The sequence below is a fragment of the Ceratina calcarata genome, unplaced genomic scaffold, assembly GCF_001652005.2.
Source record: "Ceratina calcarata isolate Rehan_Ccalc_2016 unplaced genomic scaffold, ASM165200v1 scaffold185, whole genome shotgun sequence".
Lineage (NCBI taxonomy): Eukaryota > Metazoa > Arthropoda > Insecta > Hymenoptera > Apidae > Ceratina > Ceratina calcarata.
In genome coordinates this window covers 1-22,642 of record NW_017139974.1, presented here as the reverse complement: position 1 = coordinate 22,642, position 22,642 = coordinate 1, and the positions used below count along the sequence as shown (strand labels likewise).

The 22,642-nt window shown below is 45.2% G+C and overlaps 6 protein-coding genes across 10 annotated transcripts in view; 1 reads left to right on the top strand and 5 right to left on the bottom strand.

Annotated features, from left to right (window-relative positions):
* Positions 1–2,299, top strand: part of LOC108633124 (oxidative stress-induced growth inhibitor 2) — a 9,366-nt gene extending 7,067 nt beyond the window's left edge. For all 5 annotated transcript variants that reach the window (XM_018038139.2, XM_026811036.1, XM_026811037.1 and 2 more), the window contains 4 exons: positions 336–565; positions 655–917; positions 1,000–1,395; positions 1,463–2,299. In XM_018038139.2, the coding sequence (XP_017893628.1) occupies positions 336–565; positions 655–917; positions 1,000–1,395; positions 1,463–1,707 (1,134 nt within the window). In that variant the 3' untranslated portion in view covers positions 1,708–2,299. The remainder of the gene's footprint in view (positions 1–335; positions 566–654; positions 918–999; positions 1,396–1,462) is intronic.
* On the bottom strand, positions 1,902–4,365 carry Syx16 (syntaxin 16). Its single transcript, XM_018038144.2, has 5 exons — positions 3,854–4,365; positions 3,524–3,745; positions 3,189–3,396; positions 2,841–3,100; positions 1,902–2,737 (listed from the first exon to the last, which is right to left on the bottom strand). Exons 1-5 carry the CDS (start codon positions 3,932–3,934, stop codon positions 2,528–2,530), a joined length of 981 nt encoding a protein of 326 aa, XP_017893633.1. The 5' UTR covers positions 3,935–4,365; the 3' UTR covers positions 1,902–2,527.
* Positions 4,366–4,461: 96 nt separating this feature from the next.
* bcn92 (LYR motif-containing protein bcn92) lies at positions 4,462–5,063 on the bottom strand. The gene is made up of 2 exons (XM_018038154.2): positions 4,854–5,063; positions 4,462–4,784 (listed from the first exon to the last, which is right to left on the bottom strand). Exons 1-2 carry the CDS (start codon positions 4,934–4,936, stop codon positions 4,589–4,591), a joined length of 279 nt encoding a protein of 92 aa, XP_017893643.1. The 5' UTR covers positions 4,937–5,063; the 3' UTR covers positions 4,462–4,588.
* Positions 5,064–5,580: 517 nt separating this feature from the next.
* Positions 5,581–12,488, bottom strand: LOC108633125 (solute carrier family 46 member 3). The gene is made up of 6 exons (XM_018038141.2): positions 11,137–12,488; positions 9,084–9,185; positions 8,311–8,448; positions 8,161–8,244; positions 6,589–6,745; positions 5,581–6,484 (listed from the first exon to the last, which is right to left on the bottom strand). The coding sequence occupies exons 1-6, from the start codon at positions 12,116–12,118 to the stop codon at positions 6,310–6,312; spliced, it is 1,638 nt and encodes a 545-aa protein (XP_017893630.1). The 5' UTR covers positions 12,119–12,488; the 3' UTR covers positions 5,581–6,309.
* A 1,143-nt stretch (positions 12,489–13,631) lies between these two features.
* Positions 13,632–15,111, bottom strand: LOC108633130 (uncharacterized). The gene is made up of 4 exons (XM_026811044.1): positions 14,848–15,111; positions 14,473–14,672; positions 13,903–14,046; positions 13,632–13,814 (listed from the first exon to the last, which is right to left on the bottom strand). Exons 1-4 carry the CDS (start codon positions 15,086–15,088, stop codon positions 13,728–13,730), a joined length of 672 nt encoding a protein of 223 aa, XP_026666845.1. The 5' UTR covers positions 15,089–15,111; the 3' UTR covers positions 13,632–13,727.
* A 65-nt stretch (positions 15,112–15,176) lies between these two features.
* On the bottom strand, positions 15,177–22,577 carry Ltn1 (E3 ubiquitin-protein ligase listerin). The gene is made up of 18 exons (XM_018038138.2): positions 22,385–22,577; positions 21,953–22,162; positions 21,138–21,875; positions 20,879–21,066; positions 20,672–20,807; positions 19,356–20,605; positions 18,801–19,284; positions 18,607–18,722; positions 17,738–17,891; positions 17,486–17,664; positions 17,227–17,410; positions 16,981–17,155; positions 16,567–16,909; positions 16,351–16,497; positions 16,144–16,274; positions 15,664–16,067; positions 15,418–15,585; positions 15,177–15,350 (listed from the first exon to the last, which is right to left on the bottom strand). Exons 1-18 carry the CDS (start codon positions 22,544–22,546, stop codon positions 15,291–15,293), a joined length of 5,229 nt encoding a protein of 1,742 aa, XP_017893627.1. The 5' UTR covers positions 22,547–22,577; the 3' UTR covers positions 15,177–15,290.
* Positions 22,578–22,642: the final 65 nt, after the last annotated feature.

Here is a 22,642-nt window from a genome sequence, read left to right as displayed (position 1 = left end):
CCTTTAGCTGAGACACCGTGTATATATATGTACGTATTTTCCTGAAACTTGTCAGAGAGAAAGTTCCTTCTGTCTAGTCTAAAGTCACGAAGCTCTATGTCAAATCTATCGAGTTCATTATTACTGTACCGAGTTAGTAAAACTTTCACATAAATTTCCGTTCCCGGTTAATTCTTATTTAATGTAATAAACATCACCTCTACAGAATAGAACAGTACATCACGTTACCGATCGTCGTGGTCGTATGCATGTCCTACACCGCCGTGGCTCACACGACGACACACCGCGTAAACGTTGTAAATGAAACCACATTACAGAGTATTGATTTTATTTAGTCGATGGATCCAAACGTGTTGACCATCAGCTTGAATCGATGGATGTCGATGCCGGATTTAGACATAAGAGAGTGGGAAGCGTTGATCGAATCCGAACAGTTTCGTAGAACAAACGCGAGCGATGGCGAACCGTACGCGTGTAAAACGGCGAGCAGAGTTTCCGTTGGTACGGTGGCTGCGTATTACAGGGATTACGTGCGCCTGAAGAGATTGGAGCAGTACTTCCGATGGTCGGTTCGCACCTCTGACTAATTTTCGAACTGCGAATTTCTAATTGCGCGGCTAGAGTCTCGTTGTACTAATCGTGTTTGCTCTTCAGCGGGACCATCGTCACGTCGGTAAGGCCCTCGGAGAACCGTTCTAACGGCCGACACGATTGTCACGGATGGACAGTGGACGGTTTCGAGATGCAAACTGGAAGACCTTTTCGCTATCGATGTAAGAGAGTCGTTCTCGCCACGGGTACGACCGATTTGACAAATCGATTGGGCGTACCCGGCGAAGATTCCCATCCCGATTGGGTGACGCACGATTTGAACGAGCTGGAGTCCAAGTTGGACCGTTTGCTCGATCGACAACACGGTACGCTACGAAAATTTGAATACGAACGTGAAAGCGAGTAGAGTCGTTCGAGGGGGATGATACTGAGCGCGATCAACTTCAGGTAGCAACGTGGAAGGAAGACAATCGGTGGATCCGGTGTTGGTGATCGGCGCGGGGCTGAGCGCCGCGGACGCGATCATAGCCGCGCGTTTCCGCGGCATTCCCGTGCTACACGCGTTCCGGGATCCCTCTGGGGAATTAGGGAAACCGGGCGCCGAGAAGAAACGCGCCTTCTACGAAAGATTGCAGGGCCTGCCCAGTTCGATGTATCCCGAATACCACAAAGTCTACGAGATGATGGCCGAGGGTGGTACCAATTATCCTCTGTACAAGACGTTACCGAGTTACAGTTTGATCGGGTTTCCCGAGGACGGGACCGATCGACGAGTGGTCACTCTTTCCGATTCGGCCGGACACGTGCACGCGTTCCGCGTTTCCGTCGTAGCCATACTCATCGGTCTGTATGCAATTATTTCTAAACTAGTCGAGAACTGGTGTCGTCAGACGTGAATACTTGTTTGCAGGTTACAAGCCTGACCTGTCCTATTTGGAGGCAGCTGGTATCGGGCTTGGAAAATATCCCGACAAACCCATAGACTGTAAATCGAATCCGATCGAGGTCGATGACTTTACTTACGAAGCGACGAAAGCCCCGAGATCCGGGCTTTACGCATTAGGCCCTTTGGTCGGCGACAATTTTGTTCGTTACGTACTTGGCGGGGCATTCGGAATTTTAGTTCATATCCTGAACAGTTCGTCGCCCACGTGAGACCGATTTCCCGTTCCTTTGATCCATTTACAGGCGATCGGCGAGATCCGAGAATAGCACCGCCGGACACGATACGACGATAGGTACGACAATTTCTATTCGCACATCGAACGAGGGGTGGGGCTGGGGAACTCGAACGGAAGCAGGCCCAAAATATAACGGGAGATGGTACGATACAATAAGATTAGTACAACTTTTTCATTTGCCTACTAGCACTTAGTACTGTAAGTTCCATTTATTGAAATGAACATTGTTACGAGTCGTTAAAGTAAACTTAAGGATGTTACGCATCGAACGTAAAGCTATTTTTCCACTTTTAGAATTTTACAGATAGTAACCGTAAAGGTATAATGAATCATTGTTTGGCAGATTTTCCGATTTCCTTTTATTCCGTTTTTTATGAGAGTAGTATTTACTTTGAATTAGCTCGTCCCTTCGGTTCGCTTACTCGCGTACACCAGGTTACAGTAAATAAAAAATACGTGTACAAACAACGATCTTGATAAAAATGAATTGTATTCATCGATCTCGATCAGAAGATGGATCGATGGAAAGGTCATTAGATATTACATTACACGGCCAGTGAAATACATTTCGATCGTATCGATTCGGAAACTTCAACATCTTTAATTTATGGAAGGGAATGCCTCGGAATGATTTCGATTGAAGAGAGAATAAAATGCGATACGTGTGTATCCGCCGAATTCATCCGGAACCTTGATCAAATGTTTGTTTGTCGTCGACTATGACTGATCATCGATAATAATCGGATACTGAAATGCATTTACTTAATCGAGAGGAAGGTATGTCCATCCGCGGTTCATGTTTTAAACACTACGAAGAGAAAACTAACTAGGATTATAGCTCCCGCGAGCACGACGATGCAATACAATTTTCTATTGGCTCTGTGATAAGAATCGGCCTTCTTCAATTGCTTGTAGCCCTCTTGCACTTGAACTTGCGCCTGTTCGACGTTATAATCGATCCTATCTAGAACAGTGCCTTGGTCCTGCACCATACTCGCTAAATCCTGTAACGTTCCATGGAAACGTCTCACTTACTCTTTGTAACGATACGTTCGACATGCGATGTATCTTATTTAATATCCTACGTAGACGTTTAAATTCTCTTACTTTGAATATATGCCTGAGGTCCGCTATACTCTGTACTATGCTTCCAATTTGTTCTTCTCTTTCCACAGCTAATTTTACTCTATCTTCCGTATCCTCCAATTGCAAAAGCACGGTGTCCTGCCTCTGTTCGTTACTTTCCCAATAATTCGAATGTACTTCGTTCAATTCCATCGACCACGAATCCGTGACGGTGTCGTTTAAGAACATCGATTGATCCTCGCTGAAGAATTGATTACTCCTTTCTTCCCTCGATTTGATCTCTGAACAACATAGATTAAACAGATCTTTCGAACATGTCCAGTCCACTATAAATTGTAACAAACGAATTGGCAGTTGTATGAGTCGTACGTGTTAGATAGTGGTTCTGAGCGGATCTGTATCGGAGGCCCAGCTCTTGCAGAGACGTCGAAAGTGCCATTATCGCGTTGATGGCCAACAGACGTTCCACGGGTTTGTTCGCGTGCCTCGCCGCCGCCTTTATGGTTTGTACCTGGCGGTAACCGCTAGAAAACGCGCGTCCTATTTCTCGGATCAATTGTTCCATTTGTCTCTCTTCCTGCAGACATTTTTTTAACGAATTGCGCTCTAACAATCGAGTGATCGAAATAAATCAGGAGGATCGGCCGATCGTTCACCAGCGAGTAAAAGTCCGATTTATCTTTCGTCTAGGATGTACGACAAACCTGAGACGAATCATCCAGCGTTGGTCGAGTCAATTGCTTGGCATGCACCTCTATCAAGCTGTCTATCTTTATACGCAATCTACTCAAAATGTATTGTGTCTCTTCCAACGCATCCGTCCACGCAGGTGGTGCGTTGCTCTCCAAGTTGATGTTTTTCAATTCGACGTTGTCCGACGAAGCGCCGGAATCCGAAGCCACCAGGGCCATTCGGTCGGACAGATTCTGAAACCATGTTTTTCCCGTGATTAAATTCTTAAATTCATCGCTAAATGAATCGTGTCGTTCGCATAGATGAAACGATTCAGTTAGGGTAGGTTATACGTCTCGTACCTGCTCGACGTATATGTGTTTGCTCTGTAGAGCATTATTTCGCATTAAAACGAACGGCTCCGTCAAATTTCGCATAGCCATCTCGATTAATGTTTCGGTTTAATCGTCAAGTAAATACTTCAACGCAGCCACGTACAGCTGATGTACAGCAACTGTGCTGTTGTGCGCAATCCGCACTTTATACTGTATATCTGATCGGTCAGGTCAGGTCTCGGTTCGGTACGTATGTGTATCTTTCATCTACACACAGATTCATCGTATCCCACACTTGTACAGTCCATCTGTCATCGACAAACAGTCGAAACAGCTGATCCACTCGCAGTCAAACCTGTAATTACAATCAGGTTTGGGTTTAAGAACGTTTGTTCGTTCTGTCAGTAGATTCGTTCATTCGTAAATATAGAAGATACGAGCATCATACGAGCTAGCGCGGAAATTGTTGACCAGTACACGATAAGAGGCTTTTTCACGTGCGTTTTGTGCATATATGTATTACATACGTATGTGTACATCACGTCGTGATCAATGCAACAAATTCTACGTATATACGTGATCGTTAGTTTAAGAATAATCGTCTGCCAATTTTTTTGGTATGAAAGAAAGTGTTATACGCTGACAATAAATACTTTTATTACATGCTTTCGATACAGTTGCTGTTAGGGTATATACACATACACTGGTGGCAAAAGTTCACGTCGACTCTCCCGTATTATAAAATAAAATATATTCGCCCGATCAATTTAAATTAGCTTTGTTTGCGACAGTTTCTATGACTAACGGCCTGGTACTGTAAAGACTTCCAATTATTACTTGTCTTTTGATCATGTTCAGGGCTTCTACTCCTTTATGATAATACTCCGTAATTTTCCCCTTGTCTTGTATAGTTTTGTTTTCTTGAAACTCATGACGAATTCTGCGTAGAGCATACATTCTGCGAAACAAGGGCCATTAGCGTCAAGTCAAATACGACGAATTATCACAACGTATAACCTACGCCTACCGGTAGTTGTAAGAATTCCATTTCTTACTTTCTCGAATTAAATTTCGATACAGGCCTAAAATAGCCTTTCGATCATGGATCATGATTCGAGGTGTCAAGCGTGGATCTGTCAATTCCTCTCCTTACGTGCAAAATAATAAGTACTCCACGAGTCAGTGTTGTTTCTGTCCCACCTCTTAGCGAGATGTTTTTGTGCACTGTTCTGAAGTTAGAAGCATATGCTATGATGTAAGATTCAAATATCGCTCATTGACCGATCGTTTCACAGAGAGCACCGATTCTTATTCCGGTATAATTTTGATCGAAATCGTAAACAGTTTATTATTCAATGATTTAATGATTTGACTTTTTCACAAAACATGTGAAACGGTGAAATATTGAAAATCAGCTATTTGAAAACAGCGGCCAATCGCGAACAGTTCAGTGGCCAATCGGAAGAGTCGACTCGCGGATTTTCACCCAATCCAGACGCAGTGGAGTGGGTCCGCCATGATGTGGCGTTCTTTTTCGCTCGGGCTTTTGGGGTGAGTGCAACCACGTATTATCAGCTCCGAAAATATTATTTTTTATCGTCTTATATTACAATTCACGTAGTCGTATCGTCGAAAAGTGCAAGAACAAGTGTATCGTCGTTCTTTACGAGAAGGACTATTAGCTTCGATCGGAGATTGGAATAGGAATTAGTATAGAAAACTGTAGCACAATGCACTTTCAAAAGTGAAGCAAATTGAATCTAATTGCGATTGTATTTACTTCGATATGAGGGTGGGTGTCTCGGTTCTTCTAGCCGTGATTGTTTGTAACCTCTTATTGCGTTAAGTCTGCCTTCTACAGCATGTTCGGCGCAGGGTGTTTATTAAACTGAAAGACTGACAACAGACAACTCACTCGTATGAATCTATTGAAATACGTGATGCTCGGTTCGATGAAAACGATAATGAACAATCTGTACATTGTAACGTTTTTTTTTGCAAATGGATCTGAGAGCATCGAAAGGAGAATTGAACTCGCGTTCCTGTCGCCTAAGAGTCTCGTTACTCGCGTTGTCGTTTCGAACGTTTTTACCGCCAGTTTCCACATTTATTACGATCCGATCGAGAGTTTGGAGGGAAGTATAGATATATAATACTGATACGCCTGAACAGACACACGCCTATGCCTCCCATTTTATTTACTATGATCATTTGTTCATTAAGTACCGGAGACTATTTGTACCAGGATTCGAAACAAAGGATAGTCATTGCCACGAAGCGCGCGATGGGTAGATCGATCGTTCCCCGCGTGTCTTCTCTCTCCCTCTTGTTGCTAGTGGCATTCGATACACGTGACACGCAACGAGTCATCCTTTGTTTGAAACGTCGTCGGAGTCGAACGAGTTCGTTGTTAAGATCTGTCCCCTCGTTCACGTTCTTCGAACTTCCGACGTCGAACGATCTGATGCCGTGCGAGTAATTTCCTATTGTACGTGATCGAACTCAAAGGCGGCGTTCATGATACCGTTCATCGTAGGGGCTTCCGATTTCATGTTTTCGCTAACGATTTGCCTCGAGTCGCTCTCCCGTGACTCCTCTTTATTCTTATCCTCTTCTCGTTGAAGCTTACGATCCCTTCTGTGCTCCGTGTACAGCCAGCTGTCCGTAACAAAATATCGTTTTGTTCACAGCATGTTTGGATACGCGTCGACGATCCGGCAGTGGCACCGTCAACATCGAAGGCGATTCGGTATGGTACTTACAAGAACGCGAGTACAGCGGGCATGGTCATACAGGCGCCGACGATGAAGAACGTCCCCGGGAACGTTTTCATGGTCGCCGCGTAAATGGAACTGTACATGGGTCCGTAGATCAGGGGCATCAGAGACTCGCAGACGCCCAGCAACGAGTTCACTTTCCCTGAAAATATCGAACGATTGAACACTGTGGGACGGGACGATCGGGCCGTCGACGGGTGATGGGCTGCAGGGAGAGCTCGGCGAACCGAAAGAAGGGCCCGTGGAAAATTGGCTCGAAACGGAAACGGAAACGGTAACGGTCTCGGGTCGCTCCGTGACGCGATCAAAATGCATTATCCTATTTGCGCGGTTCCGAGAAAACGAGCGAGGCGAAGGTAAACGCGCGCGTTTCAGATCCGATTAGGTCGAAGGCCGCCTGTCACGCTGGACCAGTTCCGTTTCTAATTTCTGGTGTCGTATTTCGAATACACGCGCACAGACGTACGAGCGAGCGAACGAGAGATGAATGCAGGTGCAACGGAATTTCCTTCTTCTTCCTTCCAGTCGAGGCCTCATTAAGTGTAAGACATTACTTTTTTTTACCTTTTAATCGATGGACGAACATCTTCGTCCAATACGTAATTCGACGTTCGCCTGATCATTATATAAACCGATATCCTTGGGACCTATGCTCGGCGAGAGCCTTGAGCACCGATCCTAAGCGCATACGTTCTCCACTCGTGTCGTTGCGAACGTTACGACGCGTGAATGGAAGCGCGCTTCAAAGATAAGTACCTGTTGCGCATCCTTCCTCCGATCGAGAAGATTCATAGGCTGGTATTCAGAGTTGTTGCTTATTCATAAGGACGTATAGGCTACATACTTAAACGATGCTAGTATGTTGAATTTGTTATTATAGATTCCTATTACTATTAAAAAGCTATCTGTAAAGTTGTGTAAGACCTTTTTTTTGCAGGTAATAGCAGTACCTATAACTTTTATTTGAAGAATTTTTCGATATTTTGAGAAAAAAAAAATTTTCCGAGATTTTTCCAAGGGGTATTCCTTCAAATTTTTGCCAATATCTTCTAAACCGTTAGACCTACGGGAAAGTGACATAGGACCTTTCTTGTAGAGTCAATATCTACAACTTTCATTTGAAGCATTTTTCGATAAAGTACTTATATAAACAATATAACAAATTCTATCAATTTTTATTGTTCAGAATCTAATTGAACGTTAACAAGTAAACTTTTTTCATCCGAAATAATTGTTCTTCCGACATCTGATTTCTTTTTAATTATAGACAATGTGTTTTTCTAAGATACATAAACTTTTGGGATTGGCTGTATAGCCAATACATCCTTAAGATTGTCTTAAGCATTTGTTTAAGTCCCAATTTCCTGTACAAGACAGGGACTGGAAACATGGGATAGATGGTGATAGCAAATGTTTAAAGATGATCTTAAGAATAAGCAACGACTCTGAATACCGGTCATAGAAGTCTCGATGGTTAATTTTTAACGCGTCGATTAAAACGTTTGATGTTTCTACCGCGCACTGTCGAACGACAGCTGAAGATCCTCGTTCGCTTACCGAGTTCATCTGTGGCCACGAGCTTAGACGCTATCGATCGCATCGCTATAAACGACGTGCCGTTCACGATCTCGACGATGGCAGCTGAAACAAATATGAAACCGTTTTACCGAACAGTATCGTTTCCCTCGTGGCTTCTTGGTCAATTACCCAAATAGATCATCCAGTCCGTGATCGCGAACGCGTAGACGAAGCCGGCGAGAATTTTACTCATCGAGCTCATGATTCCCACTATGGCATCGTCGATCTTCAGAATGTGGCTGAACACGCCGACGGAAACTGCGGTTCCTGCAAGAGGTACACAGCATCGTTTGTACGTCGAGATCCTCCAAGAGCGTCGCAATGAAAAGAGTGCGATCCCGTCGGTTTGTCCGGTCGTATCAATTCGATCGCCTCGTCGTAGATCGACGACGGTCAGGAAAATAATGTCCGCTCGGTAACAACGTTCCATTGCATAACGATCTTTCGTCGATCGGTCGAGTAAAAGAACGATTACGCACGAGACTTTCGAGGTCTCTTGAAAAAATCTGCTGAAAGAGCAGGAGAAAGGGAGGGAGAGAGAGAGAGAGAGAGAGAGAGAGAGAGAGAGAGAGAGAGAGAGAGAGAGAGAGAGTGAAACCGAACGAACATATATACGTCTCCGAGGCGGAAGCGTTTTTACCGAACGAACCGCGGTGATCGGCTAACCGGAAATTCAAAGGCACAAGAATAAGACCGCGGAAGGTTTCGTTACGCGATTCTCAATATGCCTTCGCGTGTTCCGCTACGTGTGGCACGACGGAAAGAATTAAACGTCGCCGTCAGTGGTGGGTTCTCGACACATGTCATCAATTTTCTATTTAGTTTGTAAACGAACGAAGAAATTGTGAGAACGGCGAGGGCGGCTGAATCGTCGGGGGTTCGACCACTGTCCATTTACTCACCGATGAGGTTCGTGACCATGGCGAACGTGGTGAACATGCTGAACATGACTTCGTTCCAATGATACCGGTACCTCATGTAAAGATACATCACCGCCATTTCACCTGCGAAAAGAACAAACAATGCCGGTGACTCGATGGCCGTTGACGTGCCACCGAAACGACGAAAGAATCGCAATCGTCGTCAATCGTTTAATGGCCGGGCTCATTAAAAATTTGAATCCCAAATAACAAGGACAATAATTTGATTTACTTTAAACTGCGGCCATCGTACGTGTTGTAACTCCGCAAGCCGCCGGTTACAATGTTCTAAATTCAATGTGGGTGGAACAATTCCGCTTGCACGGCACGAAAGATCATGGTCAAAACGTTTTTCAGAATTGCCAGTTCGCGTCGAACGCTATACGTCTACGTCTACGATGTTGCTGCATCGTGCGCCGAGCGTAATACGTTCGGGGGATTAAAAGCGGCACGCGGAGAACCTGTAGGTTTCGTACATCGCGCCGCAGTTACGTTGCTTCAATTATAAAAAATGATTCTAATTTTCTGCCCGACGGAAGAGAGAGAGAGAGAGAGAAGAACGCTGAGAGACCCGACGGAGGAACGTCGCACGATTTGGACACGTTGTTGAATCAACATTACGTAAAGTTAAAACGCGTCGTTACACAACGAGCTCGTTTTCATCGGGTTCCTCTGTTAATCGTTTCCGTCGAACTTAGTTAGACCATTATCACATCATTGCTTTGTTTTCTTCGCGATCGTTCCACCATTAGGAACGCGCACTTGATTCCCACCTATCGATCGAATCATCTCTTAATGCCGAGTGTCGTTATCTCTCGGCGATCTGCTTCCTAGAAAAGACGTTCTACGCGTCGCCTGAAAAATTTAAACTCGCCGTCCGCGACGTCCTCTGTCGTGAATCCGCTTTTCACACCACCGTGTGCGAACGGACAAGTGGAACGAGTAAACGACGACCCCGACGCACGGAGTAAACTCTCACAGAGTACACATCGTTCGCGATTCCCGGCGATCAGAAATCTGCAAACTGAATGGCTGGACGATCAGCGACGAATCGGCGTCGAACGTTTCCAAGACGAGTAGTTTCGTATAGTAAAGACATAGCCGTGGATCTAATTGTTGCTCTTTCGAAGTCCGGAAGAGGTCCATTAAACGAAATTGCAATAGCGACTCGACGGCCCCAACACGGATAAAGACGCGACGAAACATTGTAATGTTCATCGCATTAACGGTCCAATTAAATTATAACTCGCCTGGAATCTTCTGTTGCAACACGAATTTGCGACTTGAGATTAGTCGCGACACCGTGTCGTGGTTCGAAATTACGCGTCCCACTGGAACGAGAAAAACAAGGACGTCGAACGATTGAGATCCGTTCGTCGTCGTTGCAAATCTCGCTTCGCGAAGATCGACGACTCTTCGGACTCTGTTCCTTCTACGTTTTCTAACAGTCTAACCGTTTTTTTTAGCTTTCACGTGGCTGAAACGCTTCGCCGTGTGCAATTAGCGTCGGTCATCGCAACGGAACCGAACAGCAGGATTGACGAGCATCGCGCGAAATTCGCTTTTCACTTTCGTTCGGTGAGGCGAGAGTACGAAACACAGATTCGCTAGCTCCTGCCACGGGCGAACGTTGTCCGGTTCGTTGATTCGGACGCGTCGTGAAAGTCGATGGAAATGAACGCCGCTGGAAAGGAAACTGTACCCTGTTTAAATTGAACGGAAAAGTTGCACGTTCTTTGACCGAGTTTACAATAAAAATGTTATAATGCCTGTACAAGAGAGAGAGAGAGAGAGAGAGAGATTACGATTCGTGAACGTGATTCGGCAAGTTTGCTGCGATCTAGTCACGTGCGCGGTACATACGCGTGTAGCGAAATGAAAGTCGATAGGTAGAAGAGACGAAACGAGAAGAAATCGACGAAAAACGCATAGAAAACTCGGAAGTCTCGTCGAATCGCAGTTTTCGCGGGCAACTTTGCGTGACATAGGAGACGGCGCATCACTGAGAGCGAAAGTGATCGGACGACGGACGTACCGTATAGAGGACCAATGACGACCATGACGATGACCATGAGCACCAGCACTCTCTTCTGCCGATTGTTCTTGCCGGTCTTGAAGGCGACGCGGAACGTCTCCTCGATATGTTTGAACGCGAAGAAGTCCTGGATTGAGGCGCACACGGACGGCTTCTTCTCTACCGTCTTCTCCTTCTTGTCCGAGCGTTGCCTCGGCGGTTCCTTAATCACCACCAGACCGTAGATGAAGCTGAGCACATAACACACCGTCGATATGCCGAAGACACCGTAGAATCCGATCTTCAGATAGAGAATTCCTGACAGGGCCATGCCTATCGGAACGCCGAGGGACAGGAAAACGTTCGCGGCACCGATTCTCAGCGTTCTAGACTCGACCGAGGTGATGTCAGCGATGTAACTGAAGACACCCATGAACATGGTGAACCAGCCGCCGCACATGGCCGGCCACAGGCACTCGAACACGCCTGTGACTTCCATGGGCACCTCGTAGAAGAAGTACGTGCACAGCAGCATACTGACGCTGCTGAGAAACTCGCCGACGATCGGCAACAGCATGCACGGCTTCCTGAGTCCGGTGCGGTCGCTCCAAGCGCCCATGAAGAGGATCAAGATCGTCGGCAAGCCGCTCGAGAGCGCAGTCTTCCAAGTCTGCATACCGGCTACCAGCTGCTGTACCGCCGTCTCTTCCGTCTCGTAACCGGCGGTGTTCCTCTTGGCCAACGCGGTGCAGACTTCGTCGGGGTACGCCAGATTCACCCTGCAAGCCTTCTCCAGACTGAGATTCTGGGTGGCGAGCGAAGCCAGCATGCACGGGATCACGTAACAAGCGACCATCGGCTCGACGGTGATGTTGCTGGTGAAACAGGCCCATTTCTGGCGGAACGTCAACGATTCCCAGGCGACGACGGGCTGTTCGCTCGCGGCTGCTTCTTCCTTCTTGTTTTTCTCCGGGGCCGGATCGCTCGGGTTTGGGTCTGCCATCTTCCACCCACCGGGAATCTTCTCTGAATCTACGTACCGAACGACGGATCTTCTCAAAGTTTACGTCGCATGAATCCCTCCGATTCCGTCCGCGATACGATGCCTCGGCTTTAAGTGAAACCTCCGACCGTTTCCAATTAGAATCATACGGACGTGTCTCGTCGAGGCGGTCTCTCCGACCAGTTGAAAAATCGAGATCAGCTTCTCGAGCGATTGCTCTCGGTTCATAGATGCGGTAGAACCCGTGTCGTTCCTCGTCCACTCTAGGACCGATCTCGCTCCGAATCGTTTCCGTTCAACGACGCACCAACATCAACTTCGCCCAATTTCTGTTGGTCCGCAGAGAGACCGTTCGACCGTCTACTCCTGGATAACGCACCATTCTGCATCGCGTCGACTCTTTCCCTTCTTCTTCCTCTCGGCCACCTCCTGCTCGGTTCTTCCACCACCTCCGCGTCTGTCGTCCCCACCGAAATCTCGTCGATCTCGATGGTCCTGTCCATGTGGACGCGTACGTTCGAGGGTACGTCCACCCAGCCCCGGCCGTGGAAACTCGTCGCACTCGACGGAACGCGACGCCGGTACGAATCATTTCCGCGATCGACGGCCACGTTTCCGTTTTCATTCGATTCGAACGGTTTCCGGGTCAAGGCTCGCCTCCCGCGTCGAGCGAGGACCTTCGTTCGCTCGCTCGGAGGAACGATTTAAATTCGACTCTCTTTTTTTTATCTCACGGACGGTGCAGGCCTCGCGAAATTCTACCGTTTCTTGTTTTATCGGTTTGGCTCGCGTCGATCTCGAGCGACTCCGCACTCATTGGATCGCGAGCATTGGGAGCGATGTGTCCGACGGACCAGAGATGTGGCAATTTGTTGATAAAATAATCACAACAGTGGTCTCGTCTTCTACGGCTGATACCTATTTGAGACAGGGCCGTCGTGACCTCCCCCACCGGGTACCCGGAAAAATAAAATCTCGTTTGTCATTGAACACCGACGACGAACCGTGCGGTTACGATGCGTCCGCTGGCCGGACGATCGCCAATCTGCACGTTCAACGTGCATATTTCTTCGTTTCCGTGTACCGTCCGCGACGCTCTTCGAATCCTTCGGGAATCCTTGGACGTCCGTTACAGGAACGGTAGATGGACTCGGACTCCTCGATCAGGGCCGAATAGACGAACGGGGAGAGATCGGGGGATGACACTCGACGATGACATCGAGGCCGATGGGCTCGGGGCGGATCTCGCGGACAGTCGATTTAAATTAATGGTGAAAGTTACGGCCCTGGCTCTTAAGTCGATCGTATGACGTTGTCAAGTGAGTAATGCTTGTAATTCGAACGATGCTGTAAAATATTCGATGTCACTGCTTCGACTAACAAGTCTGTTGTTTTCGTGTTTTCATGGCACGTATTGTACGATGGGAGACTCGGCTTCGGACCGGCTTTGGCAGTAGCTTGGTCTTTCACAAGGATGAAAAACCGGATTTTTATCAGGAAATAAAAACGATTGTTGAGAAGAATCGACAATTTATTCATACACATTTTTCGTATGATTCGCCGGGTGGTTACAACGAGGATCTGTTCTACGCGATTCGCGGTGATCGAGTCAATGCATTACGAGCACTTCGTAGTCCCTGAACGATAGCTCCTGGCCGTCGAAGGGAATGTAAAGGCATCCGTGGCTGGGTTGCACCTGTAACAAATGTTTCTGTGGAGCGAACTGTACGCGACCGATCTTATCGATCTTTCATCGGGAATACGTGGCGAAGAGGAGATCTGACCTTGCCAACCGTTTGAGCCCCGTTATGGAGAACACGACCGATGTACAGCCGTTCTCCGTCGGACGTCTGTCCCCCGACTACCGCGTCCCCCGGTATCGCTCCTCCATGACAATATTCCCACGCGAATTCTGGTTGACACAAAACCTGTAAAGTAACAATTCCGCATGATGAAAAGTTTCCTCGCTCGAAATTCCATACATTTATCGGCAAGCCGTCGGATCGTTCGTTCTCAGAAGTCGACACGACGTCGCGAGTCGAACGTTAGATCAAGAGAAACCCGTGGATCGATGCGACTCGCGCAAACCGTATTCTTATTTCGTTTCGCCTTGACACGAAATCTCGATTTCGTGCTGCGTACGCTCGCAATACACTCGGCTACATCGGCGGACCATCAGCGGATCAACTTCGAGAGATTTATTATTCACTCGGCCGGCTCCACGGCCTCCGTTTCAGGCGACGTACAAAACGAGAGATAGCGGAAGATAATGGAACATTTTTATCTGAGCAATCCGATTAGATTGCGTCAAGCTCGAATTTAACGATTTTAACGAAAGGCGCGGCACCGCTCACCTCGAACTCGTATTTGGCGTGTTCTTGCCCGGCGTGACACACATAGGCGACGTTATTGTCGGGAATTACTTTGGCCGGAAGCATGTCCCCCTCGTGGTACGCTCTGCCGACGTAGATGGTACTTCCTTGTATGTCGCGTCCTCCGTGAACCGCGTTACTGGGCACCCCTTGCCCCGCGCGTCGAGTAGTCCATCTATACACTTTTTTTAAGTAACGAAAGAATTAATTAAATATCGTAGCTCTCGTCAAATGAGAGGGCAAACAGAAAACGTTTCGCCAATGGATCGAGCAATCGTTGCAATTGCCGACAATTAATTTTTGACACAGTATCACAAATATGATTTTGCCAACTGATACGGAGCACCGGTCGCTTACCTGACATCTTCGAGTCTGTTAAAATTTCGACAAATGACTGACACTTATCTTTCGTCGACACCTGAATAAAAGCTGCCGTAATCTTATCGCCTCTGTTACAATATTTGTGTAGTCTTTGAACGCCCCTTCTCCTAAGTTCTTCCCGGAACATTGGATAACAATTCCTTCGATCTGCGATATCTACGTTGGAAGTGTTCGCAATCGAGTTCGGGTAATCGGTTCTCAATTGAGCAAACACCATTCGATGTAATCTTTAAGCCGAAGATAATCTCGACCTATAGACTCGATCGATCACCATGAAAAAAATTTTATTATCGCAACGTCGCATATACGTATTTCTCGGATGCTTTATTGTAAATTCATTTCTTTTTTCAAATCTCCTTCGATATTATTTACAGTGTAACTTAATTAATTAAATAAAACAGATTTTGTAACGAGGTAACTTAAAATACGCTCCTGCATATCGGGCACGTGGACTTTTGGCTGGTGCTGAACCATTTGTACTGAAAAAAAGTATCGATGATTCAGTGCAGCTATCGTTCTACTTCGATAAGATCGTCGTAAACCTACCAAACACGCCGTGTGGAATTTCTTCCGGCAAATGTGACAAGACAATTTTGGTATCTGATACGTGTTTATGTGGAAGATACTGAAACATATGTAACACTCCTCCACGCCGGCGAACTTCTTGTCCAAGTTCCTCTTCCACAACGCGAGTCCGTCCCAAACGGATCCGTTCTGCGAACAGGATAAAAAAAGATAAAGAATCGTTGATTCACGGTCGAAACGCGACACAAAAATTTGCAAGCTCGTTACTTGATGCGTGAGGAATATAGACAATTGCATGTGACAATTCCTCCAATTAGCGGTTCCACCCGCGTGTTGCCCGGGTCCAACGGTAACCGGTCCCAAGGGATGATTAGGCGGCAACACGATGTTAAGTTCCAATTTCGTATCGTCCATCTGATACAAGGCCACCACCTCGCGAAACGTCGGATGAACTTTCACATGCATGTTCTCGATATTTTGCAATTTGTTGTCGCGGAGTTCTTCCTGGCAGAGCATAGGGCTGACGTAGTGCGTGGTGATCTTGTCCACGGCGGCACTTACTCTGCTGTCGGCGGTGCTCCACCATTGTCTTACCAGCACCGGTAAATGCCTCAAACTGTTAGTGTACAGCCAACACACTATATGATCCAATCTCCATTCCGTCCAACTTTCTGTCAAATGCGTCGCTAATGAGTATCGAGAAAAGGATAAAGTCTGACGAACGAACGAATGAACGACGATGAATACCTCCGAAATCTAGAGATGGCTCGGTGGAAAATATCTCCACTAACTTGGCGCCCTTGTTCTTACTGTCCTGGAGCACTTCTACTGGCATCAACCGGAATATATTATTTAACAAACTGGGAAAAAAGTTGTCCCTGAAATGAAACGACGACGCGTATGTGTAGACGATCATTCGGTACGATCGAAAAACGTGTTTAAATGTATTATTACTTGAGTAGTTCGGCATACTGATAGAGTAGATCTCCGTGAGCGTGAGCGCACATGTCTAAAATGATGGCCCACGACAGTAGATATCCAACGGTGTAAGTGTAAGAGTCCGTGTATGGCTGAATAGTGCAGCTGACGGTATCGCAAAGTCTAAAAGATACGTTCGGCGATATGAATAAGTATTTTCGTACGGTGAACAGAGCCCGCCGAGCGACCTACTTGAAATCCATTAGAATTGTGTTGACGATGTTCTGCGTGCTTTCAAGTATATCCTCCATCATTTTAATGTTGAGCGTAGTCGGGTCAGAGTTTTCTAATTCAACGGTAGCTTTGTCTCGTCGCACGAGCTCCGGTACGGCGTGTCTCAACACGTGATATGCGCCTAATTGTATACTGACTACCGGAGACTGAAGTAATTTCAATGCTAGCTTAACGGACGCCTCGAGCGATGTACTCGATTCACCGTTAAAGATCACGTTTCCGTTCAATATCTTTACCGCTTTTCCCAGATGATCCAATGATACGACAGGATTTAAGCCCGTCGCCTTCTCGTTGTTCAAATCTATAAAGCGCGATTCAAGTTACAAAGATATAAGATGAGCAAAGTCACTGACCTTACGATCGTGAACGTACCTGCGTGGAACATCCAACATTGTACAATTGCATTTTGGACATCGGCGGCGAAAACGTTCTTCCATTCGTCGAGTAACGTCGGTGGCATTTCCGCTCCTTTCTCTTGCTCGTGTCTGTTAATTAGACTCTGGAGCGCGTGAAACAATTGGCAAACGGCTACTGTCAGCGCAATCACCTGACGAAAAAATTTTTATACGGTGGTCATTGCCTCTTGAATCGTTGCGTCGGACGAACCAATGTGCGTACCTTAAAATCATCCGCGTTTTGTTTCGATTTAGCGATGGACAATTGCCACAGAACCAAAGAGATTAAAATAAAATTCCAATGTTCGTCGGTCAGCTTAGACGGTGCTCTCTTCACGAGGTCCGTCAATAATCTTATCAGTTCTAAAGATACGCTCAGTCTGTCCCATGGAATTTCGGAAATTTCACTGTGAACGAACAAATGTGATTACGAGCTCGATTCTGTCTATTACGTGGATTCGATCAAATTCTGTGACCATTACCAATCGAGAGCCAATAACGAAGGATCTTCTTTTTCGTAAGATATTATTTTTTGCAAAATATCGGCATAGTTCATGCGGTCAGCGTCGTTGATCAACATACTCCTTGCTACCATTAATTCGTAGACATCGTTGTCAGTTGCCAGTGGAATGTTTTTGATAATGTTCAATTTAGAAAAAATCTAAAATTAAATTATGTCATTCCGTTGATTCCGCTGATTCCGTGACAGAGAGACGAATGATGTAAACGTGTACCTGCAGACTCTGCAGCGTGGTTTCTTCACTCGTAGTAAATATATCACTGAGTCTGTTGGTCTCAAACAGTTTTTCAGGTTCTGTGCCATGGTACAACTCGGTGCAACAGAAGTGTATCACGTACGGTAACATACTTCCGTAGCTCGAATAATTCCTATGAACATCGACGAGATAAACGCGTGCCCGTAACATAATTAAGGATATATTGGCTATACGGTCAATCCCAAAAGTTTATGCACTTTAGAAACGCATTTTTTAAAAAGAAATCAGACGTCGGAAGAACAATGCTAATAATGAACTACATAAAAAAATTTTTCAATTTTTCGCGATTGTTCAAGGGGTTCAAGTAATTTGCAATAAACTGTTTTTTCGTTTTTCGTCAATAGCTCGTAAACTATTGACGCTAGCGAGAAAGATTTATACAGAAATTATAGATCTCGTCGTCCTCTACAAAAAAGGTCTGATACAATTTTTTCATAGTCCAATCGTTTAGGAGTTATTGAAGAAAAACGAAATTTTTTGCCAAAAGTTGGTTGTTTCGACGATGGGACGGTCGGATTTTGTCAATATCAATAAAATGCCAAATAATCATACGTAACTCGTTAAATATCGAAGTTAGAAGGAAAACAACTTTTATTTGAAGCATTTTTCGAAATTTGGAAGAAAAATATTTTTCGTCAGCGTCAATACTTAATTGGATATTTCCTTCTATACTTTTTAGCACGTAGCTATTTATTATTAGCATTGTTCTTCCGACGTCTGATTTCTTTCTAATCATAGGAAATGCGTTTTTCTAAGGTACATAAGCTTTTGGGATTGACTGTATAGCCAATACATCCTTAAATGAATAAGAAAAAATAGATACCTACTGCTTCACATGATCAAGAATTTCATTAAGCGTATCGTCGTTGACGTATTTCCGCAATTGTTTAAAACTGTCGTGTACGGTCGCTAAAATTTGATTTGCATTATTGTAACACTTGGTCTGAAAGTAATCGTTCAATTATGTTCATAGATGAATCGTTGCAAAAACAAGTTCTACGTCAAACTGTATGTTACTTACAGATTTATAATGATCAGTATAAATTTCACCTAAAGCAATCGAATAGACGATATCTACTATGAGACTCGTGATCCCAGGTACGTTCAAGTTGTATATAAAAAAGTTTTGAGCTTCCTGTCTGTCAAACTTATCGATCGATCTCGCGCTTATATTATTTAATAGATACGTATTGAAATGCGCCCATGTCAAGCAATTTTCGATGCTGTCTGTGATCGTGTTGCTGGTCAAATCGATGGGCATACGCGTTCGATGAATTTCTATTTCCTGTTTGAGAGACGACACGTACAGTTTGCCAGATATCGTTTCTGCGTATATCGCTGCTCCAGTCATATCCGTCATCCAAGTAGTTATGTCAGGGCCCGTTAAAAACGTCAGAATAATTTGTTCCGCGTGATCCTTCGTAATAGAGACTTGGTCATGGAGTACGATCTCCAGGAAATCGACGGCTATGTCTACCAACATTTCTCTGCTGCTTTCCTCGTTTCTAAAACGTAAAGCGAGGGAAGTTATTATGGGACGAACCGTCTGACGAAAGATGTATGTAAATTTTCTTACTGGTCGTAGATCCTCCTCCACATAGAAGTCGCGAAGTTCTTAGTTAAATCGATGAATTCTGTATGGGAGAGGGTTTGTATGGCTTTCAGGAGACCGCTGTTCCACACGTTCCTCATCGTGTCGAGGAAAGTAGAATTATTGCTGAAATAACTTTGAGAACGTAGTTGAAACAGTGTCTCTAGTATTTGTACGGCTCCGGCCATCGTCTCTTTATAAGTCCACGTCAACGGAGCAATGTTCGTAACCAATCTTGCGAAATCTAGTAAACACGATTCATCTGTTTCGTGGTACGAATTGCAAATTATTGACATAATTTCATTGATCCCTTCTTGAGTCGTCAACAAAGTGCCGTCGTCGACAAGGGGTTCGAAGGCGAGAAGAATCAGTTTCTGGTTCTTCTCTAAATCAGAATAATTGCCCGAAGCAATTTCCTTCGTCACGTCTATCAATAGATCAGTGATCTTTGACTGCGAACACCACTTCTTTACGACGACGTCATTTCTATGTTTCTTGGACAAAGCGCATTGCATTACGCTTCTGATGATCACGATATCGTCAAACTCTGTCAACGTCTTCAAGATCTCGTTCTTCTCGGAATCATGCATGTACTTCATAACGTTGAACGTCAATTCTATCATATGCTCGGTGTCTTTCGATCGTTCCAACAGCCAATCCCGCAAAATCTCGTTATAGAAATTTAAATAATTTATTTCCGTCTCGAAGAACTTGGACAGGTTCTTCGAAAGCTCGTCGCACTCGAAGCATGCGATGAGCCTGTTCAAGTATACGATGTATTTCTTCGAGCGCTGCTCGGTGATACGTTTAAAATATTTGACACAGAGCGAATCGACGAAATCGTTGAGCTCAGCAAGGAACTGGGCATCGGTATCGGTCTCCATGGTTTGCGTTCGAGGCGGACAAGTCGTCATGCCGTCTTCCTCGTTAGAAAATGTTACCTTTAGGTTTTTACGACCACGCTCGGGCGCTGTCTTGAGAGTGACCAAGAATTCGATCTGAGAATTGTTCGTGTCCGGAACACCGAATGTCTCCGAATTTCGACCAGCGTCCAGAAGCGTACCAAACAACGAATCGAGATCTCGCCAAAATTCTTGTATTAAACAATTGTAAGGCTCGTACTCTTCATTATTCCGATTCTTGCTCCAGTACCTTAGTAAATGAGTAATTTCGCAAAATAGTACCTGCTTCATAGGACTGTTTTCTTTGAAGCACATTTCTAATACGGGTATCAGCTGAAACGATCGATCGAACGTTAGATTTCGTGTACCTCCGCGACGTTACAACGGATGGAATATTACCTGCTCTTTGACCAGCGCGATGTTCAAGTCCTGATTGTTCATGTTTAAGAGAACGGAATACTGTAGGCACTCGACAAACGACGCCGTGACCGCGGACATTTCCGATCGACTCATTTGTACGCTTTTCACGGAGAATCTGAAACCCGTGGCATGTTGATAACCGTTTCATGGCACGGGCCAATGTCGAAAATGAAATATTATAAATACCCCTGTCGCATATTGTTAAAGAAATTTATATACAAGTAGCGAGGATCGACGTTGAACTTCGGGAATTGGCTGATGAAAGGCAGTAGACTCGGATAAACTATACTGGCGCAACATTGACCTCCGGTTCGTAGAACACGCCATAATTTTGGTAGCACCAGTTTCTCTATACTCACTATAACGTGCCAATCCTAAAAGAAAGAAGGATCGATTGTAATGATTTAACGTTCGCTCACGCAGCAAGCTTAGCGATGATGTCTACCTCTATTTCTTTGATGGTGACAAGCACAGATTCCCATACAGCCGAGAGGAGTGCAGGCTCCGATTCATCGAGGCTATTCATGACAGCTGTAACTGTCCTCTTCTTTTCGTCTCGCAAGAGTGCGTTAGCATTCTCGATCATCGACGTTAAAACGTTGAAGAAAGCTGTCTTAACCGGGAGAGCATCGTGCTTCACCAGCTTCCAAAACTTGTTGCTGCCGACGATTCTCTGGTGAACGTCGAGCATCTTCTCGATTTCGTTTATAGGAACTTTTTTCAAATAAACGCTGTATCCTTGTAAACTGGCTATCAGCACCCTCTGATATTTCGCTTCCATTTCTTCCGCAGTAAGATTCTTCTGCGTGGACAGCGTTTGGGCATTATGAACAGTGATATTATCGCAGATGTAAGCCAAGATCTCACGTTGACAATGCACAATCGCGTCGATCACTTTTTTCATCGAAAACGTGTCGTTGAACGAGCCACTGGCTGCCGATGCGGCAGGCGGATACGTATCGTATTGAGAAGTGAACCAAGCTCCTGCCAATTGTTTCAAGTACATCGCTATGCCTTTGCCTACGCGTTTCACAATGGATGCATGTGCTAATTGAGCAGCTTCCCTTACTCTGTGTTCCACGTCTATCGCCAAAGCACAATACAAGCGTGGCCAGAATGGTAACATCCCTTCCACGGCTGATAGCTCGGACTCTTTGCACATGACCGCAAACTCTTGTAAAGCCTAAAATTATTATGATTCAACGACGAGGGATTGATTCAGCCTTATTTTGAGAGGATCAAGGCGTCGTCATCTTTTACCTTGAACTTAGTCGTCGCATCTTTCTTATTCATTTTCTTTAATACTATTTGGAAGTTACTATCGACATTGCTCATTTCCACTTCGTTCGTATTGCAAACTGTTAAACCTGGTAACACGGGTACATATCCTCCGTCTTTAACAGCCGAGAAACCAACGAAATTTGGCATCGAAGTGCCCAAAAGTTCGGCACTTCTGCTGCTGTTCGATGGCTACAAAAGATGTTTCATTTTACACCGAGCAATGTTGTCCAAGTATCGTTTGATTATATTATATCAGAAAATGGGACGAAATCATGCATCACACAATTTTCATTAGATCTATCTTTATTATTCGAAGAATCTAGTACAACCGGACATATGGTAAGGTAACGAAACGATTGAAATGGGAGATAACCTAAGGCTTTCTAATTCTATCGTAAAACTTTCGCTTACTCTAGCATTATTCTTCGTTCGTTGCGCTTGCTTGTTTTTCCCCATGTCAATTAGAGAACCGGCGACAGAAAACAAGGAATTTTGATCATCGAATCGTTCGAAATATGTATAACTATTAAGTGCAGGTACGCGGATCACAGGACAAGAGTATACAATCAACATCAAGTCACAGTATACCGTATACCCAGGAATCTCATAATTTATCCCGCATGGCTCGCTTCCCCTCTTTTTCGCCCGTATTTCGATCCCCACTACTAT

Bases quoted from the DNA above. Each gene is read 5' to 3' on its own strand.
- LOC108633125 (XM_018038141.2), bottom strand. From the start codon at position 12,118: ATGGCAGACCCAAACCCGAGCGATCCGGCCCCGGAGAAAAACAAGAAG. The intron at 8,245-8,310 runs GTAATTGACCAA...TATTTGTTTCAG, and splicing joins GGACTGGATGATCTATTTGG to CTGCCATCGTCGAGATCGTG. The intron at 6,485-6,588 runs GTAAGTACCATA...TGTTACGGACAG, and splicing joins CCCGCTGTACTCGCGTTCTT to CTGGCTGTACACGGAGCACA.
- Syx16 (XM_018038144.2), bottom strand. From the start codon at position 3,934: ATGGCTATGCGAAATTTGACGGAGCCGTTCGTTTTAATGCGAAATAAT. The intron at 3,746-3,853 runs GTACGAGACGTA...ACATGGTTTCAG, and splicing joins AACACATATACGTCGAGCAG to AATCTGTCCGACCGAATGGC. The intron at 2,738-2,840 runs GTAAGAGAATTT...GGAACGTTACAG, and splicing joins ACCTCAGGCATATATTCAAA to GATTTAGCGAGTATGGTGCA.
- Ltn1 (XM_018038138.2), bottom strand. From the start codon at position 22,546: ATGTTGATTGTATACTCTTGTCCTGTGATCCGCGTACCTGCACTTAAT. The intron at 20,606-20,671 runs GTAATATTCCAT...CGATCGTTTCAG, and splicing joins TCGCGCTGGTCAAAGAGCAG to CTGATACCCGTATTAGAAAT. The intron at 15,351-15,417 runs GTAGGTTTACGA...ACTTTTTTTCAG, and splicing joins AATTCCACACGGCGTGTTTG to TACAAATGGTTCAGCACCAG.
- bcn92 (XM_018038154.2), bottom strand. From the start codon at position 4,936: ATGATCCATGATCGAAAGGCTATTTTAGGCCTGTATCGAAATTTAATT. The intron at 4,785-4,853 runs GTAGGCGTAGGT...CTTGTTTCGCAG, and splicing joins TGGAATTCTTACAACTACCG to AATGTATGCTCTACGCAGAA.
- LOC108633130 (XM_026811044.1), bottom strand. From the start codon at position 15,088: ATGGTGTTTGCTCAATTGAGAACCGATTACCCGAACTCGATTGCGAAC. The intron at 14,673-14,847 runs GTAAGCGACCGG...ACTTAAAAAAAG, and splicing joins AACAGACTCGAAGATGTCAG to TGTATAGATGGACTACTCGA. The intron at 14,047-14,472 runs GTGAGCGGTGCC...GTTACTTTACAG, and splicing joins ACGCCAAATACGAGTTCGAG to GTTTTGTGTCAACCAGAATT.